Source organism: Amphiprion ocellaris, chromosome 2, assembly GCF_022539595.1.
Source record: "Amphiprion ocellaris isolate individual 3 ecotype Okinawa chromosome 2, ASM2253959v1, whole genome shotgun sequence".
NCBI classification, from domain to species: Eukaryota; Metazoa; Chordata; class Actinopteri; family Pomacentridae; genus Amphiprion; species Amphiprion ocellaris.
In genome coordinates, this window is record NC_072767.1 from 3,212,232 (window position 1) to 3,232,666 (window position 20,435).

A 20,435-nucleotide genomic window follows, 5' to 3' on the forward strand; every position below is an offset into this window, starting at 1 on the left:
ACACCTTTAGAAGCGTTGGACCAACATGGCGGCTCAGTCGCAAACTTTCTCTTTTATTACAGAAACATGCAGCAGCACGTCTGATTTTCAACCAGCCAGAAACAGCTCATGTCACTCTGTTCAGATCACTTCACTGGCTTCCAGTCGCTGTCCACATAAAATATACTAATACTAGAATGAAAACAGCTCCTCCTAGTTGAACTCTCTCATTCAGGTCTACACTCCCTCCAGCTAACTACGCTCGGCCAACAAAAGACTCCTGATCCAACCTCCACAACAACAGGGCCGGTCCATAGCTGGACTCTTCTCCTCGGTGGTTCCTGGTGGTGGAACGAGTTACCAAACTCTGTTCCACCTGAAGACTCTCTGTCAGTCTTTAAGAAAAGACTGAAAACCAGTTCTTCTTGAATGCCTTTGCACTTGACAGACTGCAAAAACAAACTCCTATTCCGTCTGCACGGCCGGTAGGCACCACGGTCCTATTATCACACTTCAACTTGTTTTATGACTTTTATCCAGGTTGTTTTCTACTGACTGGATCCTTGCTTGTGTTGCATCTACTCTCAGATGTACGTCGCTTTGGATAAATGAAATTGTAGTATTGTGGAAAACAGTTCGGTGAAAAGTATTTCTGAAAGCATTTTAGTCAAGAAATAAGCTGCTGAATCTGCCCTCATATTAGTTCAATGACTGCTAGTTTAGACGTTTTACAAAAGTTTTGCGAGTTATTGGACCTCCGCTCCCCACACATCATTTGCATAAAGTAGAAATTAAGTCTACTTTATGCAAAAATGAGCTCAGGGGCGATGCAACACAATGCAACCAGCATGCAATGTGGTACATTTCACATAGACAATGCATGAGATGTGAGAAATTGATGTATCCTGTGGACACGAACCATCAGTCAAGGTGAAAGGAATTCAGAACTTTTCAAAATACCATCACTGTTGGCATGAAACCTCCAGGCTTCTGCTAGAAAGCTGAAAATGAAGAGGACCTTCATCTTTCAGCATGACAACGATCCACAGCATACATCCAAATCAACAAAAGAATGGCTTCACCAGAAGAAGATTAAAGGTTTGGAAGACCTGAATCTGATTGAACATGTGTGGGTTGGTCTGAAGAGGGCTGAGCACATTAGACAGCCTTGCGATCTGACGGATTTGGAGCGTTTTTCCAAAGAAGATTGGGCAAATATTGTAAAGTCAAGATGCACTATGCTGATAGACTCCTAATAAAATCAAAAGATGCTTCAACAGAGTATTAGTTTAAGGGTGTGCATGTTTCAGTTTGTTTTTCAGTCTAGTTGTACAGGTTATAAGTCACATTAAAGCTCTTAAATGATTCATCTTGGTCTCATTTTTTTAAATCACAAAAACCCGACATTGTAGCTTCAGTCTTCCCCTGCAGCCTATCTGTCCTCAGTAAGTATTTCTGGAGTATGACTGGTATGAGAGGCAGCGTCATGTGAGCATGCCTGTAAACCTTATCAGCTTCTTACCATGATGGCTGATTGATAAATATCAGTGACAGGATGTCCCCGCATACTGCATTTCTGTTTCTTGAACTTAAGATGTCTTGTTTCCCTTCACATGACAAACAAAAGCAAACTTTAACATCACTTGTGCAAATATATCCTCAGGATATGAGGACTAATAAATCAGCTGGCGATGACAAATGAGTATGTTAACAGCTCAAATTACTCAGGTAGTCACATAAAGGTCTATTGTGGATGTGTAATGACCTACATGCAGCTAAAAATTATAATATTTTAAGCACAATTACACTCGTCTGGATACGTATGCAACCCTGCTGGTGCTTTACAAAGAAATCCATAATGAAAGCTCTGCCTCCTTTTTATTCCTGCACTCTAATGTGTTCATATCCCGTCGCTCACCTTGAGGATTAAACAACAGTAAAGTGGGACGTAATTCAGGCTCCTGTGATTTTCTCCAGAAATTTTCGAGGCATCGCTCATCACCAGCAGCCAAGAATGTGTAAAATGAAATCCTTTTTAAAAAGAAACATACGTACGTACGTGTGTGATTATCTCCAGACATTTTAACAATTTAGGCCTCAAATACTGAGAGAAATATTGACCTCAAAGGGGATGGAGAAGATAAAACCAAATAATCTGCAAACCAGTGGGGTCAAAAGTATACATACAGCAATGTTTTTAATCCATTTTCACCTCAATTAGGCTCTTTTGATTTCCATCCACAAGCTTCTGGTTTATCTTTGACCCTCCTCTTGACAGAATTGGTTCAGTTCAACTAAATTTGTCATCTTTCTGACTCAAACTTGTTTCTTAATCAGTTCACAGGTTCTTGATGGGTCTAAGTCAGGACTTTGAGGAGACCAGTTCAAAACCTTCATTCTAGCCTGATGGAACCATTTCTTTACCACGTCTGATGTGTGTTTGGACTCATTGTCTGGTTGAAACATCCAACTGTGTCCAAGGTCAACCTTCTGCTGATGTTTTTTGATTTTCCCGAAGACCGTGGAGGTAATCCTCTTCCTTCATTTCTTCATTGTTCCATTTACTTTGTGTGAAGCTCCAGTTCCACAGAGCATGATACTGCCACCACCATGCTTGACGGTAGGTTTGGTGTTTTTTGAGTTGAAAATGGTTGAAGACCCACCTAAGACAGTGTGAAACCAGTCCTCAAAAAGTCTAAAACCAGGACCAAAATCAAACCTAAACCAGTCCAAAAAATGTTCAGAACCAATTAGAATACTGTCTGAAGCCAGTCCTAAAAAAGTCAACAACCAGTGCAAAATTGGGACCTAAAACCTACACTACTAAAAAAGTCCAAGACCCACCAAAATAATCTAAAACCAGTCCTAAGCCAGGACCAGAACCACTGTGAAATAAATCCTAAAACAATTTTGGATCACATTCAAAACCAGGAGAACCAAACATAAACCAGTCCCAAGAAAGTCCAAAATCAGTCCAACATTCAGTCTAAACCAGTCCAGAAGCTCTTCTAGACAGCCCCAGAGCATGATACTGCCGCCACCATGCTTGATTGTAGGTCTGGTGTTTTTAGGGTTAAAGGCCTCACCTTCAGTTTTTGTTCCATCTGACCACAAAGCTCTCCTCCAGAAGGCCTTTTCTTTGTCCATGTGATGAGTGGAGCTTTAAGGTTCTGCTTCTAGAGGAAGAACTTCCTTCTTCATGGATCCTCTAGAACCCTGTGGACACTGACAGCTGTGTTCCAGCAGCTTCTCATTCATCCAGACCTGATTCTTGGTTGACTCTTGACCATCCTGACCAATCGTCTCTCAGCAGCAGGTGGTAGTTTGTGCTTTCCTCCTGATGATGGCAGTAACACAACTGGACCATGAACTTTATACTGACAAACAGATGATTTATGGATCTGAAGCTGCTTTGAAATGGCTCAAAGTGGCTTTCTGACTTGCTAAATGCAATGATTTGCTTTTACAGATCTGTAGTGTTTGTGGCTAATGAGTGGATCAAATGGGTTCCATTTAAATTGATGCAGAGGAGTCAGCAACTGTAGTCAACAAGACATTAAGAGGCCAAGAAACTAAGACAATTTGATTAACACAACTGTCTACATCACTAAAACTGATTAAAGTTACTGCATGTATGTTTTTGAACCAGTAGCTTTTTGTTTTGATTTGTCATATTCACAGAAGACTTTTGCATGATTGTTTTTTTGTGACTAAGACACGTGTTTCAATGATTCCTCATAGATAATTCAGAGTTATAGGAGTCATTAAAATTCAACTGTTGTTATAATATACATGGTGTTTATATGTTTATGCAACTGTACATATACATATGTATATGTATATATGTTTGGTACCCAAATCACTGAAAAAAGGGCTTGAAGTCAAGTCAAAGTTCTTTATTTGGCTTGGATTACGAATGGGTACTGCTGCACAAACAATAAAAACATTCAGAGCATAAAATCATAAAAACAATAAGACAAGCACAGAATAAAAATATACAGACAATAAAAACCAACCAAGACAGTAAAAACAAAGTAAACCACAGTCAGTAGTCAATGTGCCAAGAGAAATATTAACTTATAACACAAACTTTGCTCTACTGCGCAGAAATCTTGCATATCTATTTCTATATTTATATATATTTCAACTGAACTGAGATCAAGGACAGACTGTAAATGATTAAATGATTAAGACATGACATATGACACATCATTACTGTCCTGTTATTGTTATTGGTTTGTCTTTGCTGCACGTTTTAAGGGATTTAAAGATGATTATCAGCTCATGGAACCTGTTCTGGCTGAAAGAAATGAAGACCTGCTACAGGGTGTCAGTGATGATGATGATAGTGATGGTAGTGGTGATGATGATGATGATGAAGATGATGGTGATGATGACGATGATGATGATGGTGATGAAGATGATGATGATGATGGTGGTGATGAAGATGATGATGATGGTGATGATGATGATAATGATGGTGGTGGTGGTGGGTGGTGATGATGATGATGATAGTGATGGTGGTGGTGATGATGAAGATGATGGTGATGGTGGTGATGATGATGATGGTGATGATGATGATGGTGGTGATGATGGTGGTGGTGATGATGATGGAGGTGGTGATGATGATGATGGTGGTGGTGGTGGTGGTGATGATGATGATGATGATGATGATGATGATGATGATGGAGGTGGTGATGATGATGATGATGGTGGTGGTGGTGGTGATGATGATGATGGTGGTGGTGGTGGTGGTGATGATGATGATGATGATGATGATGATGATGATGATGATGGAGGTGGTGATGATGATGATGATGGTGGTGGTGGTGGTGATGATGATGATGGTGGTGGTGGTGATGATGATGGTGGTGGTGGTGGTGATGATGATGATGGCGGTGATGATGATGATGAAGGTGATGGTGGTGGTGGTGATGATGATGGTGGTGGTGGTGATGATGATGGTGGTGGTGGTGATGATGATGATGGCGGTGATGATGATGATGAAGGTGATGGTGGTGGTGATGATGATGATGATGATGATGATGATGATGATGGCGGTGAAGATGATGATGATGATGGTGGTGATGAAGATGATGGTGGTGGTGGTGGTGGTGGTGGTAACAGCGCCTCCTTGTCTCCGCCCTCAGCCGGAGCTGGGTGCGTCACACTTGGCTCCTCCTCTCTCCGTCGGCCTCTGCCTGAAGCCACTTCCCATCCCCATCACAGGAGCGCGGACAGGTAAGCAGAATCTCGGCTCTCTGTCCGGTGTGTTGTGGACCGGAGGCGGCTCGGTTCTGTGGATGTTCTGCTGTAGGGAATAAGCCGAGGTGTTGGCAGGGAGGCTGGGTGTTGGAGGCGCTGCTCGGTTCGAGGCTGCAGCGGGATGTGAGAGGTGCGCAGCGAGGATCGACACTGAAAACAGGTCCTAGTCTACATTAAAACTGTGTTTGGTTCTGATGGAACGTGTCTGCAGACAGAACCTCCATGTTGTTGTTGTTGGTCGCTGTGTTGTTGTTGTTTTTCAGTCCTGCAGGCTGATCAATGAGCTGAATAGGAAGCAGCGCTTAAACAGACTGCGGCTGTATGAGAAGACAGGAGATGACAAAATGAAGGAAATACATGTGTGTTGTATGTTTGTGTGTGTGTTTGTGTGTTTGGAGAATACATGTTTTCAGGCTTTGTAGCTCTAGTTGGGTTTGGACTCATGCAAGGCCCACAAGCATGTTTTTTTTATCATGTTTTTTTGCAAGTTAACTGCTATTTATTGCTGTAGTATAGTCATATAAACCCCTAGATGCAGATATAATTGTCATAGCAGGTCTTTTTTTGAATCATAGTGACCTTACAAGCATTTAAATAGCATTAAAATCATTTCTCTCTTCTGAGAAAATGAGATTGAATTTAAAAAATGCCTTTTTGTTTATTAGAATATATAGTGAATACGAATACACACAAACACAAGCCTGTCGTTGTTGTTTACCTGACAGTCATATGGAGGTTTATCCATCAGTTTGAATGAAAAAATAACTACTGTAATATGCAAAACTGTAACATTAGGACTTTGGAGGGATCATAGAAGCTAGCCAGCAATAAAAAATAAGTGTATTATTATTTATCTAAATGGCTAATTAGCAGATTTTATGTTAAATTAATAATGCTATATAATGTTAGGTTGCTGTAGCATGAGCTAGTGAGCTTGATATGTTTGTCGGTGGAGCCTGAGAATCCTTGATGATTGGCGATTTTGACATTATTTTGAATATCAATGTTCATAAAGTTATTGTAGTGGTGGGTGTAATTGCTTGTTCCGACCAATAGCGGGCACTGACATACGCTAAACTACAGACATGCAGCGCATAGAAGAAGATGATCAACCAAAACATGCAGAATAAGAATTTTTGTGTTACAAGTCAATCAGTCCTAAATATTTGGCAATATTTTTTTTTTTTTAACAGTTAAAGTCAAACAACAAAATTTGTAAATAAAGTTAATCTTCTGCATAAGTTTGAATTGATTAAAATGATTTGTTAGCTTCTTCCCAGGGCTGTGGAATAAAACTTGATATTTGATTTTACATTGAGAAACCTGATGTGTTGGCCACAATAATCCCAATCAGAAAGCAATGGACTCCGCAGCTGTGTGCAGAAATGTGGTCTGGTGCAGTGGAAGTAGACAAAAAGAGCATTAAAGATCTTAAAGATACTTCTGTAAGAGAGATCTGTTCTGATTCTCACCTGATGGTTTAAACTAACTGGCTGCTAGTTGTTAGCATAGCCTTAGCCGCTATGAGAGAAGCTAACTTGCTGGTTTCTGATTGAGATTTTGCTGCTTGAGAGACATTTCTGAGACCGCAGAGTGACGACAGACATCGAAATAAAGCCTTCAATTTAATAAAAATACAGATAATTGGAAAAAAATGCCAAATATCAGCCACGATAATCAGCCAAGTCGATAATTGAGCCATCCCTGTGAGAACTTGTGAGATGTTTTGTCTTTTCACGTCAAATCTTGAGGCTCTCGGGTGACGTTTGGTGTAAGTTTGAGACTGATAAGACTGTTTTCTGCTCAGGATGGAGGCCTTGCTGAACGAGTGGCTGTGGCAGGAGGAGTTCTGGCTTCCTCCTGGGATCCGCTGGCGGGACATCGAGATGAAGGAGGACGAGGGTCGGTTCCCTCTTCCCAGAGACCTCATCTACACCTTACCACTGGCCTTCGCCTTCATCGCCCTCAGATACGTCTTCGAGAGGTGAGGCAGGTTCAACATCTGGCGGCAACATTTATGCAGCTGCTTGCATCTTAACCCTCCTGTTGTCCTCATTTACGGGCACCAAAAAATATAGTTTCCTTGTCTGAAAAAAGTCCCAAAATTCAGCAAAAAAATTCCCCAAATTTCTGAAAATCTGCAAAACCTTCAGGAAGAAAATTCCAATAATTCCTTGAAAACTTCCCTTAAGAGTTTTATTTTCTTAAAAAATCACCCAAATTTGGCAAGAAAATTCTTGTAAATATTTTCAAAAATGAGTAAAAATCTTCCCAAAAAATCCTAAAAATATCTAAAGTGATCACATATATATCAGTAAAACTTCTAATATTTTCTATAAGAACATTCACAAAAAAATCAACCAAAATCCAGTGAAATTCGCTGGATTTTGGTAGATTTTTTTGTGAATGTTCTCAAGAAACATTTTTAACATTTCTTTTTTTCCTTCAAAAAATGTTCAAAGATTTCCCCAAAATTTTGAAAATGTGGACATCAGAAGTTTCACTGTGAAATTATTATTTTTTTCCACATCTTCAAACTTTAAACCGGGTTAATTTTGACCCGCAGGACGACACGAGGATTAATTGTGTCGATTGTGTTGAATTAGCAGCGAGGAAACAGTTTTCCCAGCTCTCTTCCTGGCTGCTTTTCAGCCCGTTCAGCTGCTCGGTATAACAGCTCCTCTACAGTTCATCAGTGCTCCTGTATATGCCGGATGCAGATCAGACGTGTGGTGAGAAACAGGCGTCGTGAGTCGACAGTTTCTGCTGCTGACTGTGTGAAAGTCGTCTCCCACGGGATCCGTCCAACCTTTTAAAAATGTGATCTCTGTGTGCTGGAGGAGAAGCTGTGATTGCAGTGATGGAGGCGTTTCCTCTGCAGCTGAACCTGCACATTTCAAACGATTCGCTTCACTAATTACCGAAGAGCTGCAGCGACTGACGAGGAGACGAAAAGAGGCCTAAATGCAAAATTCCCAGCTGGGCTCATTATGAGGATCCGGCCGATGCGTCTGGAGGTTTCTCAGAAAAGGTCACGATGTTCTGGTGACGACAGAAGGGAATTAAATCTGATCTTTGGTGTGAGATTAGAACACTGAGCAAGCCTGACAGCTGTTTGGTTTGTGAATATTTCAGCAGCAGCAGGTGGATTTTACTGCAGTTTAAAAGCACTCAGAGGCTGTTTAACATTTTACATTAAAGTCCAATTAACCCTGGTGTCGTCCTGCGGGTCAAAATTGACCCGTTTTAAAGTTTGAAAATGTGGAAAAAATATATATATTTTCACAGTGAAACTTCAGATGTCCACATTTTCAACATTTTTGGGAAATTTTTTGAACATTTTTTGGTGGGAAAAAAAGAAATATTAAAAATGTTTCTTAAGAACATTCACAAAAAATTAACCAAAATAAAAAAGATTTTGGTTGATGATTTCTTTTTTACACCAAAAAATGTTCAAAGATTTCCCCAAAATGTTGAAAATGTGGACATCAGAAGTTTCACTGTGAAAATATATTTTTTTCCACATTTTCAAACTTTAAAACGGGTCAATTTTGACCCGCAGGACGACACGAGGGTTAAAGTGGAGGACTGTGTTGTGTTTTTTAGTCGTCTGATGTGAGTCTTCATCAGCAGAATCGATTCTTTAAAACGCTGCACTTGAAGCCCTCCAGGACTCTGTTCTCTGTAGATCGTAAATGGAGGCAGGAGAGTAAATGAGTGTTTTCCAGGAGGCGGTTAATATCGCTGAGAGACTCGTTGCTGTAAGTCGATGCTGGAAAACAAAGCGGCTGACAGACAGAGTGACGGAGACGAGATGTCGGCACACGTGATGCTCGAACAGATATGATACCTGGTTTTACACGCTTCCCTCATCAGCTGCTGCTTTATCTGAGCACAGACTGTAAAACTACACCAGCATGTTGGCAGGAGCTGTGGAGGATTAGTAGAATGTCACATGTTCTGCTTTAATGCAGCACAAAGTAGAGGATAGAGATAAACACACTGTAAAAAAAAAAAAAAAAAATACTAAAATGGTAATATTCCAGCAGCTGCAGCACCAAAAACTACAATAATACCCTTTGTCATTAAAAAAACAACAAAAAATCATATTTTACATATTTATGTAGCACTGCTTTTACATAAAGTGTATTTTTTTTTGCCTTTTTAATCTTTAATGAAGGGTATTTATAAGTGTAAAAGTAATGAAATTACCCATAAATGATGTGAATAATGTTATAATAGAAATAATCAGGCTAAAAACTGCAAAAAGTGCAGTGATTCCGTGGATTTATTGTATAATTTTTAGTGTTCAGTTTCAAATTGCATCTACAGTAAATTTTAGATATTTCAAGTGTAGTTTGAGTTTTTACATGTGACATTGCGCCAAAAAGTCTCATATATATTATTAAAAGTATGTCCACTTATAAATTAATGGATTTAAGATGAAAAATGCAAAACTAGCGTTAACAAACACTTTCAATTGATTTATTTATGAATTATCATCATATCAAGTAAATGACAAGTTCCTACTCATCAATTTATGAAAGAATATTGTATAAAATCTTATATGGATCCTGTTTTCTTCGTTATATTTTACATTAAAATGCAAATTTATGTTCAGTTTTTGTAATTTTCTGATATTTAATTATTTAAAAAATGCAGAAAAAATCTGTTAAATAAAAGAGTGCAGTGTTGCCAAAAAAGGACGCCTGTGTTTTTATTAAAAATGGAATTAAACAAATACTTATGATTAGAGTTACTGTTAATTTTAAGACTTATCAATTATATTATGATATATTTAAACCGTAAACTATTGTAAAAATCTTGTCTATACTGTCATATATATCTTGTTTTTTTTTTTTTAATTAATTCTCCATTAGAAATGTAAATTCACTATCTGTTTTTGTAAATTTTTTGATATTTGCATATATTTTTCAAAAACAGAAAAAATCTGTAAAATAAAAAGGGAAACAAATGTAAAATTATACATTTTTTACAGTGCATTATAACAAATAGAAAATGCTTTTTGTTTAAAATGTAATTATAATTATTTTTCACATATAAATTTACACAAAACAGTTAATTCAAATTTATGATTTATTTTTGTAATTTTATTAATATTTTTATGTATTTTAAAATTGCAGAAAAAATGTAGAATTTTTATAATTAAAAATATATTTTTAAATTATTTAATCTTTTGCAGTGAAGCGTAGCCATGTTTTTTGTTAATAATGTAATTAAACAAATACTTAGCTAACAAGTGCAATAATACACTGTTAATTTTAGTTCATATCAAGTTTACTGCATCATCTGTGCTTCATAAATTGTGCTTTTATCTGGTTTTTATTAGCAGATTAGCAGCGTTAGATTGTATTAGTGGTAGTCAGAGATGATGACGTGTTGCAGCTGCTTTTCTCTGATCGTATCTGTCGGCTGTCGGTTGTTGTGGTAAACAAACTGTTGTCTGAGGAGTCGACCAGCTGGAGGGTGTAAAAGTAGTTTCTATTGGATGGTCGGCTGCAGCTGTTTCAGGTGGAGGTGTGTTTTAGATGGAGGTGTGTTTCAGGTGGAGGTGTGTTTCAGGTGGAGGTGTGTTTTAGATGGAGGTGTGTTTCAGGTGGAGGTGTGTTTAGATGGAGGTGTGTTTTAGATAGAGGTGTGTTTCTGTGTTTCAGGTGTTTCTGTGTTTCAGGTGTTTCTGTGTTTCAGGTGTTTCTGTGTTTTAGATGGAGGTGTGTTTTAGATGGAGGTGTGTTTCTGTGTTTCAGGTGTTTCTGTGTTTTAGATGGAGGTGTGTTTTAGATGGAGGTGTGTTTTAGATGGAGGTGTGTTCCTGTGTTTCAGGTGTTCCTGTGTTTTAGATAGAGGTGTGTTTCTGTGTTTCAGGTGTTTCTGTGTTTCAGGTGTTTCTGTGTTTTAGATGGAGGTGTGTTTTAGATGGAGGTGTGTTTTAGATGGAGGTGTGTTTTAGATGGAGGTGTGTTTTAGATAGAGGTGTGTTTCTGTGTTTCAGGTGTTTCTGTGTTTTAGATGGAGGTGTGTTTCAGGTGTTCCTGTGTTTCAGGTGGAGGTGTGTTTCAGGTGGAGGTGTGTTTTAGATGGAGGTGTGTTTTAGATGGAGGTGTGTTTTAGATAGAGGTGTGTTTCTGTGTTTCAGGTGTTTCTGTGTTTTAGATGGAGGTGTGTTTCAGGTGTTCCTGTGTTTCAGGTGGAGGTGTGTTTCAGGTGGAGGTGTGTTTTAGATGGAGGTGTGTTTCTGTGTTTCAGGTGTTTCTGTGTTTCAGGTGTTTCTTTGTCTCTGTAACCAGAAACCAGGAGCGTCTCTGTAAAGCTGCCTTGACCTCCTCGTTCCCTCTAATGTCTCCTCCGTGCCATCGACAGGATTATTCTCCTACAGATCCGGTTACGTGCAGCACATTTATCAGACGGCGCTCCTCGGTCGCCTCCTTCGGTCTCACATGTGCAGATCGAGTGTCTCTTGATGCCGTATCGGCCAAACGTCACAATGAGCTCCTGTCAGCAGAATAATGAGCGATCTGGTTCCATCACGCTGACCAGCTGCTCGTCACCTCTAACCTTCATCTTCTAGAATTATTCATGAAATAATCTGCTGCTATACAACGTAAACTCCTCCTCCTTCTTCTTCTTCTTGTCTTCTTTCCTGTCAGGCTGGTCGCTCTCCCGTTAAGCAGAATTTTAGGTGTGAAGGATCGGATTCGGGTTCGAGCTCCGTCCATCCCGAAGCTGGAGGCGTTCTACAAACAGAACAGTCGGCAGCCGTCGCAGGTTTGTATTTCTGCTCCTCCAGCTCATATCATCAACTCAGAGGGTTGTGTTTAGTCATCTGACACAAGCACAGAAGAATATAGGATTCAAAGCACTAAATTAGCAGCATTATTGCAAGACAGCAATGCAACAACATTTTACATCAAATGTGTGCAAAAACAAAAAGTCCTTGCAAAAACTCCCCCCAAAAAATGTTGCAGAAAGTCAATAAGACGTTTTCCAACAGTTTTTATAAAGACATTGTCAAAAAGTGAACAATAGGGCAGTTCAAGCTTAATAAATACGTGCAAATCTATGCTGAAGTTTACAATTATTGATATAGTTTTATAGTTTTTTATGGATTCCTGATAAATTAAAATTTTTATTTGTAATCTTGCGATGTCCCGCCCACAGCATTATCTGATTGGCTGCACAACACTGAAGGATAAATAAGTAATACTAATAATAAATCAGGATAAGACATTCTTTTTTTTTTTTTATTAAATAAATGTATATATATAAGTGATTTTAGCAAAATTTTGAGTTGAAGTTTAAATTTGGACAGCAAATTATTATTTTTCTGCAAATTCATCGATTTTTGGTCTCCTTGGTAACTAAAAATTGATGTTGACCCTTGGAAAAAACAAAATTTTCCACATTTTTGACTTGTTTTACAAATTAATCACTTACAAAAACTAAATTTTCAGTTGGAGTTTGTGTTATTCTGAATTTATGCAGCAAAATTCAGATTATTTTTTCTGAAAATTCATCGACTTTTGGTCTCCTCGATTACTCTCAAAAAGGACTAATTTTATGTGTAATTTTTAACCCTCGTGTCGTCCTGCGGGTCAAAACTCATCCGTTTTAAAGTTTGAAAATGTGGAGAAAAAAATATATTTTCGCAGTGAAACTTCTGATGTCCACATTTTCAACATTTTTTCAAAATCTTTGAACATTTTTGGTGGAAAAAAGAAATGTTAAAAAAACTGTTTCTTTATAACATTCACAAAAAAATAATTTTTTGATTTTTTTGTGAATGTTCTTAAAGAAAATAGAAGTTTTACTGATATATATGTAATCACTAGATATTTTTAGGATTTCTTTTGGAAGATTTTTACTCATGTTTAAAAAATATTTACAAGAATTTTCTTGCCAAATTTGGGAGATTTTTTAAAAATAAAACTTTTAAGGGAAACTTTGGAAGGAATTATTGGAATTTTCTTCCTGAAGGTTTTGCAAATTTTCAGAAATTTGGGGATTTTTTTCCTGAATTGTTGGATTTTTTTCAGACAAGGAAACAATATTTTTTGGTGCTCGTAAATGAGGACAACAGGAGATCTAATAAATACATCCATAACCTGATAAAGTGCAAATCGTAGCATGCAGAGCAGAGAAAACATCTGAAATTTTTGTTTTCAAACAATCCTTATAGGACTCAAAATCCCAGTTTTAGTGCATTAATATCAAAGCAGGTAAACAGCTTTTCTATAAACATAATGAGCAGCTTCATCGTGAGGTTTTTGTGTGATATAAACGCAGTTTTTCTTGATTTCTCAAGGTAATTTTTTTCCCACGTATCTAGTCTGTCTGTCCGACCAGTCCGTCATATCTCCAGGCGAGATGTAAATGTCCGTGGAAGTTCTCAGCGTGAGCCTCCAGGTGCAGCGAGTTTGTAACAATCAGGATCACTGAAGGCTGAAAATACACAAATCCACCCATGCAAGAATGAGAACGTTTGCATATATTTGCAAATACAACTGCAGAAAGACTGGAGCTTAGTGCTATAAAGGTGTGATCCAGGTGTGGTTTATCATCACTATGTTGTCCTTTTAATCATTTTCTTTGGTGAATCTGCTCAAAAACAATCTAACTACTGTACAATCAGTCAGCTGCTGCTTTATCTGAACATGGGCTGAAAAATGACACCAGCATGTTGGCAGAGGAAGATTAGTAGAAAGTCACATTTTATCCTTTAATGTGCCACAAAGTAGAGGCTAAAGATAACCACACTGTAAAAACAAAGTGCAAAAAATGTATTATTCTGGCAGCTGGGACACCAAAACCTGCAATAAATACCTCTCTCATTTTGAAAAAACAAATAATTTTTCAGATTTTATTTATTTATATTCCATTAATTTTACATAATGGGTATTTTGTCCTTCTAATCTTTAGCAAAGGATATTTATAAGTGTAAAAACAACAAAATTACCCATAAATAATGTTGTATAACGCAAATAATTAGGCTTAAAACTGCAGAAATGTACCGTTATTAGTTATATCATTTTTTCACATTTCAAATTGCAACATTCATACAGTTATTTTTTGAATATATTACTTATAGTAAGAGTTTTTATATGTAACTTTACATTAAAAACTTGTTACAAAAGCATGTCCACCTCTAAAATGAATGGATTTACCTTGTTCAAAACTGCAAAACTGGCCTTAACAAACACATTTGATTGTAATTTTACTAATGAACTGTTCATTTTAGCTCCTATCAAGTAAATTTGTAAAAGAGAAAAAAAAGTGCAAAAAATGTAATATTCTGGCAGCTTGGACACCAATAACTACAACAAAGACTCCTCTCATTAAAAGAAAACAAATCAATTTTCATGTTTTATACATTTTTATTCCATTAATTTTAGTAGTAGTGTAAAAAAAACAAAAATTACCCATAAACAATGTTGTATAATACAATCAGGCTTAAAACTGCAGAAATGTGCCGTTATTAGTTGCATAATTTTTCACGTTTCAAATTGCAACATTCATACGGTTAATTTTAGACTATATTAAGTGTGGTAGGAGTTTTTATTTGTAACTTTACACTAAAAACTTATATATTTGTAATGTTAAAACAGGATGTTGACCTCTGAAATGAATGGATTTACCTTTTAAAAACTGCAAAACTGGCCTCAAGAAACACATTTGATTGTAATTTTAGTAACAAACTGTTCATTTTCAAGCAAATTACAAGTTTCTACTCATAAATTGATGTGAAAAATGAAAGTGTAGATGTGAAAATGCAAGTTCAGGTGTGTTCTGAGTGGATGAGCTGCCTCTGAACAAGGAAGTGTTTTCACCGAACAGGAAGTAGCCAGAAGCTTAGTGTTGCAATGCTGTGATAGTTAGTCAGCAGGGCAGGTGTGGTTTATCTTCAGTCTGTTGGAACCTTTTAACCCTAAGATGCGTCAGTGGGTCAAAGATGACCCGGTGGGGTCGTTTTCTTTCCAACTATTCCTCAAAAAACATGTTTTTGATATCATTCCGTTTAATTTCTTAAGTTACCTTTTATACTTTAAAAAAAATGTAGTATCTGTATCACTACCCCAACCTCTTTATCACTGATAATATCATACAAGAGGTGATGCAAACTTGGAGGAAAAGAGTGGAAAAATGTCAACAGAATGGACGTTGACATTCTTCTGTTGCTGTTCTCTGTAATATTCTTCTGTTTCAATTGTCAAAATGTTTACAATCTGTTATAAAGTTAAAAAAAAAACAAACAGATTTCAAACATGAAATCATTCTTGTTTGGACAAAAATATAATACAAATAATAATACAACTTATTATTCTTAACCAAAATGACAAAAATGGCATAAAAACATTGATTCAGAAAACTTTGTCTGCAGGGGGCAATTAAAAAAAAGGAAGAGTGTAGGGTCCAATTACTGGAGCATCTAAGGGTTAACATTATTACTGCGCCAAGGAATGGCAGAGTTATGTGATGATTGGCGTTGGTTTGTACATCTGTCTGTCTGTCTGTCTGTCTGTCCGTCTGTCTGTCCGTCCGTCCGTCTGTCTGCAACATTACTCAAAAACAGACCAACGGACTTGGATGAAATTTTCCTTGAAGGTCAGAAATGACACAAGGACCAAGTGATTAGATTTTGGCAGTGATGCAGCTTATAGTCTGGATCCAGGGATTTGTTAAAGATTTCTGTATCATTGCCAGATAGCGGCACAGCGTCACTGTAACCATGACGACAAGTGAACACTACGTCAGCTGCCTGCTAATGATCACGATTGTGATCCTACTACAAATCCACAGCTGAGGACCACCAATGTTTATAAAGCTGTACCTGTGAATAATTCCTACTTTTTAAAGAAAATGAAGACATTTTAAAGTCATTTTGGACCCATTTTTAGTCTTTCTTTTTTTTTTTTTTTTTTTTACCCCTTCTCAACTATCTTAGACCATTAACTCATTTTGGACAGGGTTTGAACAGTTTAGGAGGATTATTTGAGCAAATTCTGGACTAATTTGAGTAATTTCTAGCTTGTGAATCTGCTCAAAAATAGCACAAAAACAATGTAACTGCTGTACAATTAGTCTGCTGTTTAACTTTTATTCTTTACTCATAATAATTTAAGAATAACAAGTGCAGACAAGCAGCAGAGGAGCTCAGGTTCTCATGGAAACTCTCCACCCACCTCCTGGTTTCGTTTGGCGTCGCAGCCCAGATGTACCTGTGCAGACAAGCTGGTTGTTCACCTGTCGGAACAAGACATGACTAATTTATCAAGCGCTGCATGTGTACAGGTGAACGTATGTGTTCATGTTGATTTTCTAGACTTATTTGCAAACTGTCCCGTTTCCCTGTGACAGCTGATGTGTGTGTTTGTTCTGACATGTACATCTGAAGCCGCAAACACACAATGAAATACACAAACTAGATTCATTTTCAAGATCCAAGACAGTCTGGGGAAAATGTTACACCCTCGGTATGGAGTCATATTTTATCCTTTATTACAACACCGATAGGAGCTACAAAGAGCTGCACTGTAAAAAACTAGGGGAAATGAAAAAATCTAATTTTTCCAGCTGCTGTGCACCAAAAACTGCAAGGATACCATTTTCCAGACTCAAAATACAGTTTGTAGCCTACATACTTCTACATAATGTGTGTTGTTTTAGCGTTTAATGTCTAATAAAGGATATTTGCACACGTACAAACAATGAAATTACCAATAAATATGGTTGAATACCAGTATAATAAAAGAATAATAATCAGGCTTAATACTGTAGAAAATTCCTATTATTAGTTGGGTTTTCTTGTGTAATTTTATGTAAAATGTCAGTTTGAAATTGCAAAGATCTGAATACTGTTCCTTTATTTAGTATATCAAGTGTAGTATGAATTTTGAGATGTAATTTTACGCAAGAATTTTGTAAATTTGACAGATCTTTATTATGAAATTAATATGTTAAAATATTAAATTAAATAAAGGTTTATAATTATAATATTTAACTGGTAATTTTGGATCATGTCCAAGTAGGTTATGAATTTTTATATGTAGTTTTACATAAAACTCCTGTATATTTAAAAGAAATCTTTATTGATTTAAAAAAATTATGATTTTTCAAACAAATGTAAAACTACCATTATTAATCTACCAATATTAAACAATAGCAAGCTGTTCATTTTAAATTCTATAAAGTACATTGTGAATTTTTACAGGTAAATCAATGTAAAAATTGTGTTTATACTTTTGGATAGAGCTCAGTTTTTATTTTATTTTACACGAGAAATGTAAATTCTTAATATATGTTTAGAATTTTATTGACATTTTGTGTATTTCAAAAATGAAGAAAAATCTGCAAAATAAAAAGAAAAAAAATCTGTCAAATTACAGATTTTACTGACTATACAGTGAAATATTTTACAGAAAGATCTATAAAATTCAGGATTTTTTGCAGAGTAGTGTAGCGTAAGTTCATGCTCAGTTTTTGTAGTTTTGTTGATATTTTTGTGCCTTTTAAAAATGGAGAAAAATCTGCAAATAAGAAGAAAAAAACAATCCCTAAAATTGCAGATTTTACTGACTTTACAGTGAAATATTTTACAGAAACATCTTTAAAATTTGACTTTTTTTTCGTGTTCAGATTTTTTTGCATTGCAGTGTTGCTAAATAAAACAATGCATGTGTTGTTGCTGTGTTGGTCTAACTTTCTTTAACACGACAAGTCGAACTACCCTTGTAATTAATCCTCAGCCTTCACTGAGATCTCCTCAGCAGCCGTATAAAGTATCAGGGTTCAGCAGGGATCATCAGAACATCAGCGCTTCTGTTCCAGACTCATCAGCTCTGAACAAACTGTTGGATTAAACACATTAATGGTGACAGTTTCCACCTTAAACTGAAGCAGTAGAGCTCCTTTAGGGTGAATTACTGCAGCTCAGAGAGAGAAAAAGCAGCGAGTTGCATGAAGAATAAAACCTTTTATCTGTCATCTGTGTCCAGAGTGAGGTGGTGAGTTTGGGGAAGCAGTGTGGACTCTCCCAGAGGAAGATCCACACCTGGTTCAGACACAGGAGGAACCAGGACCGACCGAGCAACACCAAAAAGTTCTGCGAGGCCTCGTGAGTTTTTTTCTTCTTTAGTTTTTTTCTTTCAACTAAACATCAGAGAGATTTGTGCAAACTTTCTACCTGGTTTGCTGCTGCCTCTGTTAAGACTTGAACTCTTCTTGCTGCTTATTTTAACCCTCGTGTCGTCCTGCGGGTAAAAACTGACCTATTTTAAAGGTTGAAAATGTGGAAAAAAATACATTTTCACAGTGAAACTTCTGATGTCCACATTTTCAACATTTTGGGGAAATCTTTGAACATTTTTTGGTGGAAAAAAAGAAATGTTAAAAATGTTTCTTAAGAACATTCACAAAAAAATCAACCAAAATTCAGCAAAATTCGCTGGATTTTGGTTGATTTTTATGTGAATGTTCTTAAGAAAATATTAGAAGTTTTGCTGATATATATGGAATCACTTCAGATATTTTTAGGATTTTTTTTGAAGATTTTTCCAAATTTTTCTTGCCAAATTTGGAGAGTTTTTTTTAAAGTAAAACTTTTAAGGGGAACTTCAAAGGAATTATTGGAATTTTCTTCCTGAAGGTTTTGCAAATTTTCAGAAACTTGGGAATTTTTTTGCTGAATTTTTTTGATTTTTTGTCAGACAAGGAAACAGTATTTTTTGGTGCCTGTAAATGAAGACAACAGGAGGATTAAACCTTTTAACACATTCATACTTGTGCATTTTAAATATTTTGTACATACAACATCAATTTCTCTAGAAATGCAAGAATATATACAAAAATCTATCTGCAATGTCAGTATTTTTCAGTATATAAACATGTGCAATATCTTTGTTTTCCACATTCAGATGAATGTGTCATATCTAAATGGCTGCATATGAAAGTCTGCACAATATCAACAGTACTTACGTATATTTTTCATATATTTTTATTTTCTACTAACATTCCCTGTATTTGATCCCATTTGCTGCTGTAAAGCTGCAAAGTTTCCTGCTATGGAACTAATTAACAACATTTTTTTGTTATGTGTGCTTTATTATGTATTCTTACAAACCAATCACTGCATCAAAAAAGCGCTCTGAGACCTGGAGAATGTATGAAATGTAATGTAATGTGTAACTCCCCAGATTTTATATGCAATAAGAATGATGGACCTGTCTTATCTGGTTTCAAATCTACCACCAATCAAAAATGAATATGCAATCATAGCGCCGGCGCTACACTGGGCTCTGTAGGGTTAAAACTCATCTTATTTTTTAACCCTAATTTTGCCACCAAAATGATGCAATTTTGTACAGATTTAAAGTGTTTCCTTGTGTTCGTGCAGATGGCGGTTTGTGTTCTACGTTGTAGCTTTCACAGCAGGACTCGGCTCTTTAATTAACGTAAGTACGTTAGTCTCTTTTTTAAGATCTTTATAATCTTACGCCTCTATCTTTACACTGTGTAGGAATATAATTCTGCTTTGCTTACTGCTGGTTGTAAGTTTATGTGTCATAGTCCAAAGTGTCTGCGTTATGAATGAGTTTCTGTTTGTTTATGAAGTTTAAATCCAGGTCAGAGTTTATTTCATGAGGATTTCTGCTTGTTCTTCCAGACTCCCTGGTTCTGGGATCATAGAGAGTGTTGGAGGGGTTACCCCAAACAGGTGAGCAGCACAGGAAGGATTTTAGTATTTAATGTCATTTATCTACACCAAGTTATACAAACTGTTTGTTGGATTGAGCCACAGCATTAAAGTAAATATAAAGTACAGTAAAACGGTGATTATCTCACTACAAACCAATGTTCTGCTGAGAATCTTTGGTTTCTGGCATTAACCCTCCTGTTGTCCTCATTTACGGGCACCAAAAAATATTGTTTTCTTGTCTGAAAAAAAACTCAAAATCTGCAAGAAAAATTCCCCAAAGTTCTGAAAATTTGCAAAACTTTCAGGAAGAAAATTCCAATAATTCCTTGAAAGTTTCCCTTAAAAGTTTGAGGAAAAAAATCCCCCTAATTTGGTAACAAAATTCTTGTAAACCTTTTCAAAAAATGAGTAAAAATCTTCAAAAAAAATTCCTAAAAATATCTAAAGTGATTACATATATATCAGTAAAACTTCTAATATT

General features: G+C 36.5%; 1 protein-coding gene across 3 annotated transcripts in view; it reads left to right on the forward strand.

The window, feature by feature from the left end:
• The first annotated feature begins 5,136 nt into the window (after positions 1-5,136).
• The window catches only part of LOC111569286 (ceramide synthase 2-like), a 36,535-nt gene continuing 21,236 nt past the window's right edge, over positions 5,137-20,435 (forward strand). Inside the window, exons 1-6 of one of the 3 annotated variants that reach the window (XM_035948669.2) lie at positions 5,137-5,220; positions 7,052-7,228; positions 11,913-12,030; positions 18,255-18,373; positions 19,652-19,709; positions 19,922-19,972. In XM_035948669.2, the coding sequence (XP_035804562.2) occupies positions 7,053-7,228; positions 11,913-12,030; positions 18,255-18,373; positions 19,652-19,709; positions 19,922-19,972 (522 nt within the window). In that variant the 5' untranslated portion in view covers positions 5,137-5,220; position 7,052. The other 2 variants (XM_023271316.3, XM_055017540.1) reach the window with 2 other exon arrangements.